Source organism: Oncorhynchus kisutch, unplaced genomic scaffold (assembly GCF_002021735.2).
Source record: "Oncorhynchus kisutch isolate 150728-3 unplaced genomic scaffold, Okis_V2 Okis06b-Okis10b_hom, whole genome shotgun sequence".
NCBI classification, from domain to species: Eukaryota; Metazoa; Chordata; class Actinopteri; order Salmoniformes; family Salmonidae; genus Oncorhynchus; species Oncorhynchus kisutch.
Window position 1 is genome coordinate 19,844,509 of NW_022261983.1, and position 22,500 is coordinate 19,867,008.

Genomic DNA, 22,500 nt, shown 5'->3' on the forward strand with positions numbered 1-22,500 from the left:
ATACACACATACAGTACACACACAATACACACATACAGCACACACACAATACACACACACAATACACACATACAGTACACACATACAGCACACACACAATACACACACAATACACACATACAGTACACACATACAGCACACACACAATACACACATACCATACACACATACAGTACACACACAATACACACATACAGTACACACACACAATACACACATACAATACACACACAATACACACATACAATACACACACAATACACACACACAATACACACACAATACACACACAATACACACATACAGTACACACACAATACACACACACACAATATACACACAATACAAACATACAGTACAAACACACAATACGCACATACACAATACACACATACAGTGTGTGTGTGTGTGTGTGTGTGTGTTACGTGGTATCTTGACAGTAGGAGGGGAGTGTGTGTGTGTGTGTGTGTGTTACGTGGTATCTTGACAGTAGGAGGGGAGTGTCTTCCATCCACCAGGTCTGACTCTGCATCCTGGGCCTCTCCATGGATCACTGCAATACCCAGACGCAACCGCTCTGCAAACGACTGGGCCCTAAACACACACACACACACACACACACACACACACACACACACACACACACACACACACACACACACACACACACACACACACACACCGTAAAGACCCAGACTGTAGTTAGAGGAACCACCCTCACCCAGACTGTAGTTAGAGGAACCACCCTAACCCAGACTGTAGTTAGAGAGGACCCACCCTAACCCAGACTGTAGTTAGAGGAACCACCCTAACCCAGACTGTAGTTAAAGAGGAACCACCCTAACCCAGACTGTAGTTAGAGGAACCACCCTAACCCAGACTGTAGTTAAAGAGGGACCACCCTAACCCAGACTGTAGTTAGAGGAACCACTCTAACCCAGACTGTAGTTAGAGGAACCACCCTAACCCAGACTGTAGTTAGAGGAACCACCCTAACCCAGACTGTAGTTAAAGAGGAACCACCCTAACCCAGACTGTAGTTAGAGGAACCACCCTAACCCAGACTGTAGTTAAAGAGGGACCACCCTAACCCAGACTGTAGTTAGAGGAACCACTCTAACCCAGACTGTAGTTAGAGGAACCACCCTAACCCAGACTGTAGTTAGAGGAACCACCCTCACCCAGACTGTAGTTAAAGAGGAACCACCCTAACCCAGACTGTAGTTAAAGAGGAACCACCCTAACCCAGACTGTAGTTAAAGAGGACCCACCCTAACCCAGACTGTAGTTAAAGAGGGACCACCCTAACCCAGACTGTAGTTAAAGAGGACCCACCCTAACCCAGACTGTAGTTAAAGAGGGACCACCCTAACCCAGACTGTAGCTAGAGGAACCACCCTAACCCAGACTGTAGTTAGAGGAACCACCCTCACCCAGACTGTAGTTAGAGGAACCACCCTCACCCAGACTGTAGTGAAAGAGGAACCACCCTAACCCAGACTGTAGTGAAAGAGGAACCACCCTAACCCAGACTGTAGTTAGAGGAACCACCCTCACCCAGACTGTAGTTAGAGGAACCACCCTCACCCAGACTGTAGTGAAAGAGGAACCACCCTAACCCAGACTGTAGTTAGAGGAACCACCCTAACCCAGACTGTAGTGAAAGAGGACCCACCCTAACCCAGACTGTAGTTAAAGAGGAACCACCCTAACCCAGACTGTAGTTAAAGAGGAACCACCCTAACCCAGACTGTAGTTAAAGAGGAACCACCCTAACCCAGACTGTAGTTAAAGAGGACCCACCCTAACCCAGACTGTAGTGAAAGAGGAACCACCCTAACCCAGACTGTAGTTAAAGAGGAACCACCCTAACCCAGACTGTAGTTAAAGAGGACCCAGCCTAACCCAGACTGTAGTTAAAGAGGACCCACCCTAACCCAGACTGTAGTTAAAGATGACCCACCCTAACCCAGACTGTAGTTAAAGAGGGACCACCCTAACCCAGACTGTAGTTAGAGGAACCACCCTAACCCAGACTGTAGTTAAAGAGGACCCACCCTAACCCAGACTGTAGTTAGAGGAACCACCCTAACCCAGACTGTAGTTAAAGAGGACCCACCCTAACCCAGACTGTAGTTAAAGAGGAACCACCCTAACCCAGACTGTAGTTAGACAGTAACAGCTGCAGTCAACTATACAATACAGACAGTAACAGCTACAGTCAACTATACAATACAGACAGTAGCTGCTACATACAGTCAACTATACAATACAGACAGTAACAGCTACAGTCAACTATACAATACAGACAGTAACAGCTACAGTCAACTATACAATACAGACAGTAACAGCTACAGTCAACTATACAATACAGTCAGTAACAGCTACAGTCAACTATACAACACAGACAGTAACAGCTACAGTCAACTATACAATACAGACAGTAACAGCTACAGTCAACTATACAATACAGACAGTAACAGCTACAGTCAACTATACAATACAGACAGTAACAGCTACAGTCAACTATACAATACAGACAGTAGCTGCTACATACAGTCAACTATACAATACAGACAGTAACAGCTACAGTCAACTATACAATACAGACAGTAACAGCTACAGTCAACTATACAATACAGACAGTACCAGCTACAGTCAACTATACAATACAGACAGTAACAGCTACAGTCAACTATACAATACAGACAGTAACAGCTACAGTCAACTATACAATACAGACAGTAACAGCTACAGTCAACTATACAATACAGACAGTAACAGCTACATACAGTCAACTATACAATACAGACAGTAACAGCTACAGTCAACTATACAATACAGACAGTAACAGCTACAGTCAACTATACAATACAGACAGTAACAGCTACAGTCAACTATACAATACAGACAGTAACAGCTACAGTCAACTATACAATACAGACAGTAACAGCTACAGTCAACTATACAATACAGACAGTAACAGCTACAGTCAACTATACAATACAGACAGTAACAGCTACAGCCAACTATACAATACAGACAGTAACAGCTACAGTCAACTATACAATACAGACAGTAACAGCTACAGTCAACTATACAATACAGACAGTAACAGCTACAGTCAACTATACAATACAGACAGTAACAGCTACAGTCAACTATACAATACAGACAGTAACAGCTACAGTCAACTATACAATACAGACAGTAACAGCTACAGTCAACTATACAATACAGACAGTAACAGCTACAGTCAACTATACAATACAGACAGTAACAGCTACAGTCAACTATACAATACAGACAGTAACAGCTACAGTCAACTAAACAATACAGACAGTAACAGCTACAGTCAACTATACAATACAGACAGTAACAGCTACAGTCAACTATACAATACAGACAGTAACAGCTACAGTCAACTATACAATACAGACAGTAACAGCTACATACAGTCAACTATACAATACAGACAGTAACAGCTACAGTCAACTATACAATACAGACAGTAACAGCTACAGTCAACTATACAATACAGACAGTAACAGCTACAGTCAACTATACAATACAGACAGTAACAGCTACAGTCAACTATACAATACAGACAGTAACAGCTACATACAGTCAACTATACAATACAGACAGTAACAGCTACAGTCAACTATACAATACAGACAGTAGCTGCTACAGTCAACTATACAATACAGACAGTAACAGCTACAGTCAACTATACAATACAGACAGTAACAGCTACAGTCAACTATACAATACAGACAGTAACAGCTACAGTCAACTATACAATACAGACAGTAACAGCTACATACAGTCAACTATACAATACAGACAGTAACAGCTACAGTCAACTATACAATACAGACAGTAACAGCTACAGTCAACTATACAATACAGACAGTAACAGCTACAGCCAACTATACAATACAGACAGTAACAGCTACAGTCAACTATACAATACAGACAGTAACAGCTACAGTCAACTATACAATACAGACAGTAACAGCTACAGTCAACTATACAATACAGACAGTAACAGCTACAGTCAACTATACAATACAGACAGTAACAGCTACAGCCAACTATACAATACAGACAGTAACAGCTACAGTCAACTATACAATACAGACAGTAACAGCTACAGTCAACTAAACAATACAGACAGTAACAGCTACAGTCAACTATACAATACAGACAGTAACAGCTACAGTCAACTCTTCAACCCAGACCGTAGCGTACCTTTTGGCTGAGGCTGGAGATTTGGCCACTATCACTGCGTTTCTATAGTCAGGAATCTGTAGAAGAAAACGACATCTCCTATTACTGTAAATACTGCAGTAGGAGGGGGTTGTGGATAATGTAGTCCTACGTCCTCCTGTATGTACTGGGGGTTGGGGAATGTGTCGTTTTACCTCCTCTGGTATGTACTGGGGGGTTGTGGGTAGTGTCGTTTTACCTCCTCCTGTATGTACTGGGGGGTTGTGGGTAATATAGTTGACAGCTTTCTGTATGTACTGGGGGTTATGGGTAAAGTAGTTTATATCCTCCTGTATTCATAAGGGGTTGGGGGTAGTGTGGTTTATCTTCTCCTGTATGTACTGGGGGGTTGTGGGCAGTGTAGTCTTGCCTCCTCCTATATGTACTGGGGGTTGTGGGTAGTGTAGTCCTACCTCCTGTATGTACTGCAGTAGGGGGGACTGTGGGTAGTGTAGTCCTACCTTCTCCTGTATGTACTGTAGTGGGAGGGGGTTGTGGGTAGTGTAGTCCTACCTCGTCCTGTATGTACTGTAGTTTGAGGGGGTTGTGGGTAGTGTAGTCCTATCTCCTCCTGTATGTACTGTAGTAGTAGGGGGTTGTGGGTAGTGTAGTCCTACCTCCTGTATGTACTGTAGTAGGAAGGGGTTGTGGGTAGCGTAGTCCTACCTTCTCCTGTATGTACTGTAGTAGTATGGGGTTGTGGGTAGTGTAGTCCTACCTTCTCCTGTATGTACTGCAGTAGGAGGGGGTTGTGGGTAGTGTAGTCCTACCTCCTGTATGTACTGTAGTAGGAGGGGGTTGTGGGTAGTGTAGTCCTACCTCCTCCTGTATGTACTGTAGTAGTAGGGGGTTGTGGGTAGTGTAGTCCTAATTCCTGTATGTACTGTAGTAGGAGGGGGTTGTGGGTAGTGTAGTCCTACCTCCTCCTGTATGTACTGCAGTAGGAGGGGGTTGTGGGTAGTGTAGTCCTACCTCCTCCTGTATGTACTGTAGTAGGAGGGGGTTGTGGGTAGTGTAGTCCTACCTCCTCCTGTATGTACTGTAGTAGGAGGGGGTTGTGGGTAGTGTAGTCCTACCTCCTCCTGTATGTACTGTAGTAGGAGGGGGTTGTGGGTAGTGTAGTCCTACCTCCTCCTGTATGTACTGCAGTAGGAGGGGGTTGTGGGTAGTGTAGTCCTACCTCCTCCTGTATGTACTGTAGTAGGAGGGGGTTGTGGGTAGTGTAGTCCTACCTCCTCCTGTATGTACTGTAGTAGGAGGGGGTTGTGGGTAGTGTAGTCCTACCTCCTCCTGTATGTACTGTAGTAGGAGGGGGTTGTGGGTAGTGTAGTCCTACCTCCTCCTGTATGTACTGCAGTAGGAGGGGTTGTGGGTAGTGTAGTCCTACCTCCTCCTGTATGTACTGCAGTAGGAAGGGGTTGTGGGTAGTGTAGTCCTACCTCCTCCTGTATGTACAGTAGTAGGAGGGGGTTGTGGGTAGTGTAGTCCTACCTCCTCCTGTATGTACTGTAGTAGGAGGGGGTTGTGGGTAGTGTAGTCCTACCTCCTCCTGTATGTACTGCAGTAGGAGGGGTTGTGGGTAGTGTAGTCCTACCTCCTCCTGTATGTACTGCAGTAGGAAGGGGTTGTGGGTAGTGTAGTCCTACCTCCTCCTGTATGTACAGTAGTAGGAGGGGGTTGTGGGTAGTGTAGTCCTACCTCCTCCTGTATGTACTGCAGTAGGAAGGGAGAAGCTCTCAGGTTGTCTACTGGGATGTTGAAGAAGCCCTGAATCTCCTTCTGATGAAGATCCATAGTGATGAGATGGGTCAGACCTACACACACCCAGACAGACAGAGAGAGAGAGAGATACGGTCAGACCTACACACAGACAGACAGACGGACGAACGCACGGACGGACAGAAAGACGGACAACAGACAGACAGACAGACAGACAGACAGACAGACAGACAGACAGACAGAGAGAGAGAAGGACAGACAGACAGACAGACAGACAGAGAGAAGGACAGACAGAAAGACGGACAGAGAGAAGGACAGACAGACAGACGGACAGAGAGAAGGACAGACAGAAAGACGGACAGACAGACAGACAGAGAGACAGAAGGACGGACAGACAGAGAGACAGACTGACGGACACATTCAGAACAAGGAGAGAGCACTCTGTTCAGTATGAGGACCAGACTTTATGTCTCTGTGTCTTTCTGTGTGTCTCTCTTTGTGTATCTGTGATGTATGTGTCTCTGTGTGTCTCTGTGTGTCTCTGTTTCTCTGTGTCTCTGTGTGTCTTTCTGTGTGTATCTGTGATGTGTGTGTCTCTGTGTGTCTTTCTGTGTGTATCTGTGATGTGTGTCTTTCTGTGTGTATCTGTGATGTATGTGTCTCTGTGTGTCTCTCTGTGTGTATCTGTGATGTGTGTGTCTCTGTGTGTCTCTGTGTCTCTCTGTGTGTATCTTTGATGTGTGTGTCTCTGTGTGTCTCTCTGTGTGTATCTGTGATGTATGTGTCTCTGTGTGTCTGCGGAGTGTGTGTCTCTCTGTGTGTATCTGTGATGTATGTGTCTCTGTGTGTCTGCGAAGTGTGTGTCTCTGTGTCTCTCTCTGTATCTGTGATGTATGTGTCTCTGTGTGTCTGCGGTGTGTGTCTCCCCCCGAGGTGTGTCCTCACCTGCTTTACACATCATGGAGGCCAGCAGCTTGGAGACGATAGACCCTCTCTTCCTCATCTTACACTGTTTACTGTAAGGGAAGTAGGGGACGACCCCGGTGATACTCCTGGCACAGGAAGTCCTGCACGCATACACCGTGATCAACAACTCCATGATGGTAGTGTTCACATCCCTGGAGACAGAGAGAGATATACACCATGATGGTAGTGATCACATCCCTGGAGACAGAGAGAGAGATATACACCATGATCAACAACTCCATGATGGTAGTGTTCACATCCCTGGAGACAGAGAGAGAGATATACACCATGATCAACAACTCCATGATGGTAGTGATCACATCCCTGAAGACAGAGAGAGATATACACCATGATGGTAGTGTTCACATCCCTGGAGACAGAGAGAGAGATACACCATGATGGTAGTGATCACATCCCTGGAGACAGAGAGAGATATACACCATGATGGTAGTGATCACATCCCTGGAGACAGAGAGAGATATACACCATGATGGTAGTGATCACATCCCTGGAGACAGAGAGAGAGATATACACCATGATCAACAACTCCATAATGGTAGTGATCACATCCCTGAAGACAGAGAGAGATATACACCATGATGGTAGTGTTCACATCCCTGGAGACAGGGAGAGAGATACACCATGATGGTAGTGATCACATCCCTGGAGACAGAGAGAGATATACACCATGATGGTAGTGATCACATCCCTGGAGACAGAGAGATATACACCATGATCAACAACTCCATGATGGTAGTGTTCACATCCCTGGAGACAGAGAGAGATATACACCATGATGGTAGTGATCACATCCCTGGAGACAGAGAGAGAGATATATACACCATGATGGTAGTGATCACATCCCTGGAGGCAGAGAGAGATATACACCATGATGGTAGTGATCACATCCCTGGAGACAGAGAGATATACACCATGATGGTAGTGTTCACATCCCTGGAGACAGAAAGACAGAGAGAGAGATATACACCATGATGGTAGTGATCACATCCATGGAGACAGAGAGAGATATACACCATGATGGTAGTGTTCACATCCCTGGAGACAGACAGAGAGAGAGATATACACCATGATGGTAGTGTTCACATCCCTGGAGACAGACAGAGAGAGAAATATACACCATGATGGTAGTGATCACATCCCTGGAGACAGAGAGACAGAGATATACACCATGATGGTAGTGATCACATCCCTGGAGAGAGAGAGAGATATACACCATGATGGTAGTGATCACATCCCTGGAGAGAGAGAGAGATATACACCATGATGGTAGTGATCACATCCCTGGAGACAGAGAGATATACACCATGATGGTAGTGATCACATCCCTGGAGAGAGAGAGAGATATACACCATGATGGTAGTGATCACATCCCTGGAGAGGGATGTTTGATAGAAGGTTTGATAGAGTTGGCTCTGTTATAGCCAGTAGTGTGTTTGATAGAGAGGTTTGAGTGCTCTGTTATAGCCAGTAGTGTGGGTGTGTTTTGATAGAGAGGTTTGAGGGCTCTGTTGTATCCAGGAGTCTGGGTCTGTGTGATAGTGTGTTTGGTAGAGACGTTCGAGGGCTCTGTTATAGCCAGTAGTGTGGGTCTGTGTTCGTACTTAGACGCTGTCTGGATGATGAAGACATCTTTGCCTCGAACCGACTCCTGGATCTGCACACGCGTTTCTACACAAAGAGAGAGAGAGAGAGAGAGAGAGAGAGAGGGGTGAGAGAGGGTGAGAGGGGGGAGAGAGAGAGAGAGAGAGAGACAGAGAGAGAGACAGAGAGAGAGAGACAGCGAGAGAGACAGAGAGAGAGAGAGAGAGAGAGAGAGAGAGAGACAGAGAGAGAGACAGAGAGAGACAGCGAGAGAGACAGAGAGAGAGAGAGACAGAGAGAGAGACAGAGAGAGATAGACAGAGAGAGACAGAGAGAGAGAGAGAGAGAGAGAGAGAGAGAGAGAGAGAGAGAGAGAGAGAGAGAGAGAGAGACAGAGAGACAGAGAGAGAGACAGCGAGAGAGACAGCGAGAGAGACAGAGAGAGAGACAGAGACAGAGACAGAGAGAGAGACAGAGAGAGAGACAGAGAGAGAGACAGAGACAGAGAGCCAGAGGGGGGTGAGAGGAAGAATTTGAACATAAACTTTTTTTAAAAATCTAAATGTGATTAACAGAATTGCTTGTTAAATGACGAGCCTAGTTTGGGAAGTGTCAAAGCCCTTGAGCCCAGCAATGGCAGGAGAGTCACACAGCCTCCCCCCACCCAAATGGAGAGGCCTTTGATGCCCCTCCCCCAAATGGAGAGGCCTTTGATGCCCCTCCCCCAAATGGAGAGGCCTTTGATGCCCCTCCCCCAAATGGAGAGGCCTTTGATGCCCCTCCCCCAAATGGAGAGGCCTTTGATGCCCCTCCCCCAAATGGAGAGGCCTTTGATGCCCCTCCCCCAAATGGAGAGGCCTTTGATGCCCCTCCCCCAAATGGAGAGGCCTTTGATGCCCCTCCCCCAAATGGAGAGGCCTTCTCCCTCTGTGCAGAGGTCCTTAACATACAGTACCCCTTATAAAATGACAAGGAGAGAGGGAGGGGAAGAAGGAGAGAGAGAGGGGGAAGAAGGAGAGAGAGGGAGGAGAGAGTACAAAAATAAGCTCCTTGTGGACAATCAAGAGACACGTTTTACTGACTGTTGGTAAGCAACTTACACTTCCACACAGACCCCTGGTACAGTGCTATATTAAAACACTACCCCTCTGTTCAAATCAAATCAGATGTTATTGGTCACATGGTTAGCAGATGTTATTGGTCACATGGTTAGCAGATGTTATGGTCACATGGTTAGCAGATGTTATTGGTCACATGGTTAGCAGATGTTATTGGTCACATGGTTAGCAGGTGTTATTGGTCACGTACACATGGTTATCAGATGTTATTGGTCACATGGTTATCAGATGTTATTGGTCACATGGTTAGCAGATGTTATTGGTCACATGGTTAGCAGATGTTATTGGTCACATGGTTAGCAGATGTTATTGGTCACATGGTTATCAGATGTTATTGGTCACATGGTTAGCAGATGTTATTGGTCACATGGTTAGCAGATGTTATTGGTCACATGGTTAGCAGATGTTATTGGTCACATGGTTATCAGATGTTATTGGTCACATGGTTAGCAGATGTTATTGGTCACATGGTTAGCAGATGTTATTGGTCACATGGTTATCAGATGTTATTGGTCACATGGTTAGCAGATGTTATTGGTCACATGGTTATCAGGTGTTATTGGTCACATGGTTAGCAGATGTTATTGGTCACATGGTTAGCAGATGTTATTGGTCACATGGTTAGCAGATGTTATTGGTCACATGGTTAGCAGATGTTATTGGTCACATGGTTAACAGATGTTATTGGTCACATGGTTAGCAGATGTTATTGGTCACATGGTTAGCAGATGTTATTGGTCACATGGTTAGCAGATGTTATTGGTCACATGGTTAGCAGATGTTATTGGTCACATACACATGGTTAGCAGATGTTATTGGTCACATGGTTAGCAGATGTTATTGGTCACATGGTTAGCAGATGTTATTGGTCACATGGTTAGCAGATGTTATTGGTCACATGGTTAGCAGATGTTATTGGTCACATGGTTATCAGATGTTATTGGTCACATGGTTAGCAGATGTTATTGGTCACATGGTTAGCAGATGTTATTGGTCACATGGTTAGCAGATGTTATTGGTCACATGGTTTAGCAGATGTTATTGGTCACATGGTTAGCAGATGTTATTGGTCACATGGTAGCAGATGTTATTGGTCACATGGTTAGCAGATGTTATTGGTCACATGGTTAGCAGATGTTATTGGTCACATGGTTAGCAGATGTTATTGGTCACATGGTTAGCAGATGTTATTGGTCACATGGTTAGCAGATGTTATTGGTCACATGGTTAGCAGATGTTATTGGTCACATGGTTAGCAGATGTTATTGGTCACATGGTTAGCAGATGTTATTGGTCAATGGTTTATCAGATGTTATTGGTCACATGGTTATCAGATGTTATTGGTCACATGGTTATCAGATGTTATTGGTCACATGGTTAGCAGATGTTATTGGTCACATGGTTAGCAGATGTTATTGGTCACATGGTTAACAGATGTTATTGGTCACATGGTTAGCAGATGTTATTGGTCACATGGTTAGCAGATGTTATTGGTCACATGGTTATCAGATGTTATTAGTCACATGGTTAGCAGATGTTATTGGTCACATGGTTAGCAGATGTTATTGGTCACATGGTTAGCAGATGTTATTGGTCACATGGTTATCAGATGTTATTGGTCACATGGTTATCAGATGTTATTGGTCACATACACATGGTTAGCAGATGTTATTGGTCACATGGTTAGCAGATGTTATTGGTCACAAGGTTAACAGATGTTAATGGTCACATGGTTATCAAATGTTATTGGTCACATGGTTATCAAATGTTATTGGTCACATACACATGGTTAGCAGATGTTATTGGTCACATACACATGGTTAGCAGATGTTATTGGTCACATGGTTAACAGATGTTAATGGTCACATGGTTATCAAATGTTATTGGTCACATGGTTATCAAATGTTATTGGTCACATACACATGATTAGCAGATGTTATTGGTCACATACACATGGTTAGCAGATGTTATTGGTCACATGGTTAACAAATGTTAATGGTCACATGGTTATCAAATGTTATTGGTCACATGGTTATCAAATGTTATTGGTCACATACACATGGTTAGCAGATGTTATTGGTCACATGGTTATCAAATGTTATTGGTCACATACACATGGTTATCAGATGTTATTGGTCACATGGTTAGCAGATGTTATTGGTCACATGGTTATCAGATGTTATTGGTCACATGGTTAGCAGATGTTATTGGTCACATGGTTATCAGATGTTATTGGTCACATGGTTATCAGATGTTATTGGTCACATGGTTAGCAGATGTTATTAGTCACATGGTTAGCAGATGTTATTGGTCACATGGTTAACAGATGTTATTGGTCACATACACATGGTTATCAGATGTTATTGGTCACATGGTTAGCAGATGTTATTGGTCACATGGTTAGCAGATGTTATTGGTCACATGGTTATCAGATGTTATTGGTCACATGGTTAGCAGATGTTATTGGTCACATGGTTATCAGATGTTATTAGTCACATGGTTATCAGATGTTATTGGTCACATGGTTAGCAGATGTTATTGGTCACATGGTTAGCAGATGTTATTGGTCACATGGTTAGCAGATGTTATTGGTCACATGGTTAGCAGATGTTATTGGTCACATGGTTAGCAGATGTTATTGGTCACATGGTTAGCAGATGTTATTGGTCACATGGTTAGCAGATGTTATTGGTCACATGGTTAGCAGATGTTATTGGTCACATGGTTAGCAGATGTTATTGGTCACATGGTTATCAGATGTTATTGGTCACATGGTTATCAGATGTTATTGGTCACATGGTTATCAGATGTTATTGGTCACATGGTTAGCAGATGTTATTGGTCACATGGTTAGCAGATGTTATTGGTCACATGGTTAACAGATGTTATTGGTCACATGGTTAGCAGATGTTATTGGTCACATGGTTAGCAGATGTTATTGGTCACATGGTTATCAGATGTTATTAGTCACATGGTTAGCAGATGTTATTGGTCACATGGTTAGCAGATGTTATTGGTCACATGGTTAGCAGATGTTATTGGTCACATGGTTATCAGATGTTATTGGTCACATGTTTATCAGATGTTATTGGTCACATACACATGGTTAGCAGATGTTATTGGTCACATGGTTAGCAGATGTTATTGGTCACAAGGTTAACAGATGTTAATGGTCACATGGTTATCAAATGTTATTGGTCACATGGTTATCAAATGTTATTGGTCACATACACATGGTTAGCAGATGTTATTGGTCACATACACATGGTTAGCAGATGTTATTGGTCACATGGTTAACAGATGTTAATGGTCACATGGTTATCAAATGTTATTGGTCACATGGTTATCAAATGTTATTGGTCACATACACATGATTAGCAGATGTTATTGGTCACATACACATGGTTAGCAGATGTTATTGGTCACATGGTTAACAGATGTTAATGGTCACATGGTTATCAAATGTTATTGGTCACATGGTTATCAAATGTTATTGGTCACATACACATGGTTAGCAGATGTTATTGGTCACATGGTTATCAAATGTTATTGGTCACATACACATGGTTATCAGATGTTATTGGTCACATGGTTAGCAGATGTTATTGGTCACATGGTTATCAGATGTTATTGGTCACATGGTTAGCAGATGTTATTGGTCACATGGTTATCAGATGTTATTGGTCACATGGTTATCAGATGTTATTGGTCACATGGTTAGCAGATGTTATTAGTCACATGGTTAGCAGATGTTATTGGTCACATGGTTAACAGATGTTATTGGTCACATACACATGGTTATCAGATGTTATTGGTCACATGGTTAGCAGATGTTATTGGTCACATGGTTAGCAGATGTTATTGGTCACATGGTTATCAGATGTTATTGGTCACATGGTTAGCAGATGTTATTGGTCACATGGTTATCAGATGTTATTAGTCACATGGTTAGCAGATGTTATTGGTCACATGGTTAGCAGATGTTATTGGTCACATGGTTAGCAGATGTTATTGGTCACATGGTTAGCAGATGTTATTGGTCACATGGTTAGCAGATGTTATTGGTCACATACACATGGTTAGCAGATGTTATTGGTCACATGGTTAACAGATGTTATTGGTCACATGGTTAGCAGATGTTATTGGTCACATGGTTAGCAGATGTTATTGGTCACATGGTTATCAGATGTTATTGCTCACATGGTTATCAGATGTCATTGTGAGTGTAGTGAAATTCTTGTGCTTCTAGATCCGACAGTGCAGCAGGATCAGGTAATATCTAAGCTATTCCACAACAAAACCTAATATCTAACAATTCCACAACAAAACCTAATATCTAACAAATTCCACAACAAAACCTAATATCTAACAAATTCCACAACAAAACCTAATATCTAACAACTCCACAACAAAACCTAATATCTATGGTGTACTCATGGTGTAATTGTAACAACATACAGGAACTCAAGTCCTTTTGTTCAGCTGACCTAGAATTCCTCACAATCAAATGCCGACCGTATTATCTCCCAAGAGAACTGTCCTCGGTTATCGTCACAGCCGTGTATATCCCCTGCCATCTCTATCAGCGCCATCTTAAGAGGGGGGGGGGGTGGTGTTAAGTGAAGGGGTGGAAACTCAGGATACTAGACAACAAGGATATCAACCTGGACACTCCTGGAACAGTTTTGGCAACCCAATCAGGTCAAAATCAAATACATGTTTTAGGGAGAGGGGCATGGAGGAGAGGGGGGTGGGGGGAGGGGGGTTGGAGGAGAGGGAGAGGGGCATGGAGGAGAGGGGGGTGGGGGAGGGGGGATGGAGGAGAGGGTGATGGAGGAGAGGATCAGACTGCTGGAGGAGAGGGTAATGGCGTGTGACAGAGAGGTCAGAAGTCAGGGGTCAGAGTCTCACCTCTGTTGTCTTCCTGGTACACCTGCACCTTCCCAAGCTCCACCCCCAGACGCCTGCACACGGGAGACATAGCCAATGAAAAGAGAGCACAGGGAGAGCTGACCAATGAAAAGCCAGAGTGTTTGTGTGTGTGTGTGTGTACTGACTCTCCTATCCTCTTGCTGATCTCCCTGGAGGAGGGGTGTGAGTTGGCACTGAAGATGACCAGGCCTCCCTCGGTGTGGTTCATAACCGGGGGGGACCGGCCACTCTGCTCCCCAGCCTCAGACGGCCTATCCCTGGGCACCCACGCTGCACTCAGGCCTTCCTACAGCGGAACCAGGGACCCCCACACACACACAGTTAATAATCAATCCACTTGTCTGGAACAGTGTTACTACCAACAAAACACATCATAACACATCATAACACATCATAACACAACATAACATAACACAACATAACACATCATAACACAACATAACACATCATAACACATCATAACACATCATAACACATCATAACATAACACATCATAACACATCATAACACATCATAACACATCATAACACAACATAACACATCATAACACATCATAACACATCATAACACAACATAATACATCATAACACATCATAACATAACACATCATAACACATCATACATACATAACATAACACATCATAACACATCATAACACATACATACACATAACACATCATAACACATAACAAACACATCATAACACATCATAACACATCATAACACAACATAACATAACACATCATAACACAACACATCATAACACATCATAACATAACACATCATAATACATCATAATACATCATAACACATCATAACACATCATAACATAACACATCATAACACATCATAACACATCATAACACATCATAACATAACACATCATAACACATCATAACACATCATAACACATCATAACACATCATAACACATCATAACATATAACATCATAACACATCATAACACATCATAACACATCATAACACATCATAACATAACAACATCATAACACATCATAACACATCTCAACATAACACATCATAACGTAATATATCATAACACATCATAATACATCATAACACATCATAACATAATACATCATAACATAACACATCATAACACATCACAACACATCATAACACATCATAACATAATACATAATAACATAACACATCATAACACATCATAACACATCATACACATCATAACACATCATAACATCATACACATCATACAACACATCATAATACATCATAAACACATCATAATACATCATAACACATCATAACACATCATAACATAACACATCATAACACATCATAACACATCGCAACATAACACATCATAACACATCATAACATAATACATCATAACATAACACATCATAACACATCATAACACATCATAACACATCATAACACAACATAACACATCATAATACATCATAACACATCATAATACATCATAACACATCATAACACATCATAACACAACACATCATAACACATCATAATACATCATAACACATCATAACACATCATTACATAACACATCATAACACATCATAACACATCATAATACATCATAACACATCATAACACATCATAACACATCATAATACATCATAACACATCATAACACATAATAACATAACACATCATAACACATCATAACACATCATAACACATCATAAACATAACACATCATAACACATCATGATACATCATAACATAAACACATCATAACACATCATAACATAATACATCATAACATAATAAATCATAACACATCATAACACATCCATAACACATCATAACACATCATAATACATCATAACATAACACATCATAACACATCATAACACATCATAATACATCATAACACATCATAACACATCATAACACATCATAACACATCATAATACATCATAACACATCATAACACATCATAACACATCATAATACATCATAACATAACACATCATAACACATCATAACACATCATAACACATCATAACACATCATAATACATCATAACACATCATAACACATCATAATACATCATAACACATCATAACACATCATAACACATCATAACACATCTTAACACATCATAACACATCATAACATAACACATCATAACACATCATAATACATCATAACACATCATAATACATCATAACATAACACATCATAACACATCATAACATAATACATCATAACACATCATAACACATCATAATACATCATAACACATCATAACACATCATAACACAATACATCATAACACATCATAACATAACACATCATAACATAATACATCATAACATAACACATCATAACATAATACATCATAACATATAACACATCATAGCACATCATAACACATCATAACACATCATAACACATCATAACACATCATAACACATCATAACACATCATAACACATCATAACATATCATAATACATCATAACATAACACATCATAACATAACACATCATAACACATCATAACATATCATAACACATCATAACACATCATAACACATCATAACACATCATAACATATCATAACACATCATAACACATCATAACACATCATAACACATCATAACACATCATAACATATCATAACACATCATAACACATCGTAACACATCATAACATATCATAACACATCATAACACATCATAAAACATCATAACACATCATAACACATCATAAACATAATACATCATAACACATCATAACACATCATAATACATCATACATAACACATCATAACATAACACATCTCAACATAACACATCATAATACATCATAACACATCATAACATAATACATCATAACACATCATAACACATCATAACACATCATAACATAATACATCATAACACATCATAATACATCATAACATAATACATCATAACATAACACATCATAACACATCATAACACATCATAACACATCATAACATAACACATCATAACACATCATAACACATCATAACATAATACATCATAACACATCATAACACATCATAACACATCATAACACATCATAACACATCATAGCACATCATAACATAATACATCATAACACATCATAACATAACACATCATAACACATCATAACACATCATAACACATCATAACACATCATACACATACATCATAACACATCATAACACATACATAACATATAACACATCATAATACATCATAACATAACACATCATAACACATCATAACACATCATACCATATAACACATCATAACATATAACACATCATAACACATCATAACACATCATAACATATAACACATCATAACACATCATAACATAACACATCATAACACATCATAACATAACACATCATAACACATCATAACACATCATAACACATCATAACACATCATACATCATAACATATAACACATCATAACATAACACATCATAACACATCATAACACATCATAATACATCATAACACAACACATCAGAACATAACACATCATAATACATCATAACACATCATAACACATCATACCACATCATACCACATCATAACACATCATAATACATCATAACACAACACATCATAACACATCATAACACATCATAACACATCATAACACATCATAATACATCATAACACAACACATCATAACACATCATGACACATCAATACACACATCATAACACATCATAACACATCTCAACATAACACATCATAACACATCATAACACATCATAACATAATACATCATAACACATCATAACATAATACATAATAACACATCATAACACATCATAACACATCATAACACATCATAACACATCATAACACATCATAACACATCATAACATCATAACATATAACATCATAACACATCATAACACATCATAACACATCATAACACATCATAACATAACACATCATAACACATCATAACACATCATAACACATCATAACACATCATAACACATCATAACACATCATAACACAACACATCATAACACATCATAATACATCATAACACATCATAACATAACACATCATAACACATCATAACACATCATAACATAACACATCATAACACATCATAACACATCATAACACATCATAACACATCATAACACATCATAACACATCATAACACAACACATCATAACACATCATAATACATCATAACACATCATAACACATCATAACATAATACATCATAACACATCATAACACATCATAACACATCATAACACATCATAACATAACACATCATAACATATAACACATCATAATACATCATAACATAACACATCATAACACATCATAACATATAACACATCATAACACATCATAACATATAACACATCATAACACAATCATAACACAACACATCATAACATATAACACATCATAACACATCATAACATATAACACATCATAACACATCATAACACATCATAACATATAACACATCATAACACATCATAACACATCATAACACATCATAACATAACACATCATAACACATCATAACATAACACATCATAACACATCATAACACATCATAACACATCATAACATCATACATCATAACATATAACACATCATAACATAACACATCATAACACATCATAACACATCATAATACATCATAACACAACACATCAGAACTAACACATCATAATACATCATAACACATCATAACACATCATAACACATCATAACACATCATAACACATCATAACACAACATAACACATCATAACACATCATAATACATCATAACACATCATAACACATCATAACACATCATAACACATCATAACACATCATAACACATCGTAATACATCATAACACAACACATCATAACACATCATGACACATCATAACACATCTCAACATAACACATCATAATACATCATAACACATCATAACACATCATAACATAATACATCATAACACATCATAACACATCATAACATAATACATCATAACATAAGACATCATAACATAATACATCATAACACATCATAACATAACACATCATAACACATCATAACACATCATAACACATCATAATACATCATAACATATCATGACACATCATAACACATCATAACACATCATAACACATCATAACACATCATAATACATCATACCACATCATAACATATAACATCATAACATATAACATCATAACACATCATAACACATCATAACACATCATAACACATCATAACACATCATAACATAACACATCATAATACATCATAACATAACACACCATAACACATCATAACATAACACATCATAACACATCATAACACATCATAACATAACACATCATAACATAACACATCATAACACATCATAACACATCATAACACATCATAACACATCATAACACAACACATCATAACACATCATAATACATCATAACACATCATAACATAATACATCATAACACATCATAACACATCATAACACATCATAACATAACACATCATAACACATCATAACACATCATAACACAACACATCATAATACATCATAACACATCATAACACATCATAACATAATACATCATAACACATCATAACATCATACATCATAACATAACACATCATAACACATCATAACACATCATAACACATCATACCACATCATAACACATCATAACACATCATAACACATCATAACATCATACATCATAACATATAACACATCATAACATAACACATCATACCACATCATAACACATCATGACACATCATAACACATCATAACACATCATAACACATCTCAACATAACACATCATACTACATCATAACACATCATAACACATCATAACATAATACATCATAACACATCATAACACATCATAAACATAATACATCATAACACATCATAACATAACACATCATAACATAATACATCATAACACATCATAACATAACACATCATAACACATCATAACACATCATAACACATCATAACACATCATAACACATCATAACACATCATAATACATCATAACATATCATAACACATCATAACACATCATAACACATCATAACACATCATAACATCATACATCATAACATATAACACATCATAACATAACACATCATAATACATCATAACACATCATAACACATCATAACACATCATAACATAACACATCATAACACATCATAACACATCATAACACATCATAACACATCATAATACATCATAACACATCATAACACATCATACCACATCATACCACATCATAACACATCATAATACATCATAACACAACACATCATAACACATCATAACACATCATAACACATCATAACACATCATAACACATCATAATACATCATAACACAACACATCATAACACATCATAACACATCATAACACAACACATCATAACACATCATGACACATCATAATACATCACAACACATCATAACACATCATGACACATCATAACACATCATAACACATCATAATACATCATAACACATCATAACGCATCATAACACATCATAACACATCATAATACATCACAACACATCATAACACATCATGACACATCATAACACATCATAATACATCATAACACATCATAACGCATCATAACGCATCATAACACATCATAACACATCATAACGCATCATAATACATCATAACACATCATAACGCATCATAACACATCATAACACATCATAACGCATCATAATACATCATAACACATCATAACGCATCATAACACATCATAACACATCATAATACATCATAACACATCATAACGCATCATAACGCATCATAACACATCATAACACATCATAACGCATCATAACGCATCATAACACATCATAACACATCATAACACATCATAACACATCATAACACATCATAACGCATCATAACACATCATAACACATCATAATACATCATATCATGTTATGAAGTGTTATGTGTTATGTTTATATATGATGTGTTATGATGTGTTATGATGTGTTATGATGTGTTATGATGTGTTATGATGTGTTATGATGTGTTATGATGTGATATGATGTGATATGTTGTGTTATGATGCGTTATGTTGTGATATGTTATGACAACACATCATACCATAAGATAAGAAAACAGAACATAAAATATGGTTCAGTAGGAAAGCAATGAAGGACTCATCATCCACATAATAACGGCCTGTAAAACAGAGACACATTATAAACGGAATTCAGTATTCATGCTTTCCTCTCCTGACTCCCGGATGCGCTCGGCGCGCCGTCTGCTGATGAGCGGACGGACGCACAGATTTTGATTTGCGCTCAGTCTCGGTAAACACAACAAAATACAACGTTTAAAAACCACACAAAAAAACCACAACATTGAAACGTCACAGACGGACCTGCTGTACTCACCAGTTTGTGTTTGTAGTGTAACCGCGTTGTATGATGTTGGATGATTTCGCAGTTTGTAAACGTCTCAACCTGTTCCTCCAAGCCCGGTCTACTGAGTATGATGGACATGCATCTCGGCCAATCACAGACCAGGAATCCCGACGGATAAAAATTTCACCCAAACCCTCGTGTTGATCGTAGAGGGAAGACGTCATCACGTCTACATTGAATTTGAATTTGATTCTGAATATTTATTACATCCCCCCAAAAACTATTTTGCCAGGTGTTTGGTCGGGTGTGTTCAGGTTACACACAGACTTGAGAAGACTAGCTTCCAAATTTATCAGATTTGTGGTGCTAGGGGTTATAATGCGCAAAAATACACATTGTGGAAGAAAAAAGAGATAGTAGAGATAGTACGTCCCGCACACACATACTATCTCTACACCTTTAACGTAGTCAACGTGTCGCTACGATAATT

At 39.3% G+C, this 22,500-nt stretch overlaps 1 protein-coding gene across 1 annotated transcript in view; it reads right to left on the reverse strand.

Moving 5' to 3' along the window:
* LOC109887687 (phosphoribosyl pyrophosphate synthase-associated protein 2-like) overlaps positions 1–22,136 on the reverse strand; it is a 26,446-nt gene extending 4,310 nt beyond the window's left edge. Inside the window, exons 1-8 of the mRNA XM_031814193.1 lie at positions 22,041–22,136; positions 14,735–14,895; positions 14,589–14,641; positions 8,580–8,646; positions 6,937–7,109; positions 5,971–6,086; positions 4,255–4,310; positions 476–594 (exon numbers count right to left, since the gene is read on the reverse strand). Of these exons, the coding sequence (XP_031670053.1) occupies positions 476–594; positions 4,255–4,310; positions 5,971–6,086; positions 6,937–7,109; positions 8,580–8,646; positions 14,589–14,641; positions 14,735–14,817 (667 nt within the window). The 5' untranslated portion in view covers positions 14,818–14,895; positions 22,041–22,136. The remainder of the gene's footprint in view (positions 1–475; positions 595–4,254; positions 4,311–5,970; positions 6,087–6,936; positions 7,110–8,579; positions 8,647–14,588; positions 14,642–14,734; positions 14,896–22,040) is intronic.
* Positions 22,137–22,500: the final 364 nt, after the last annotated feature.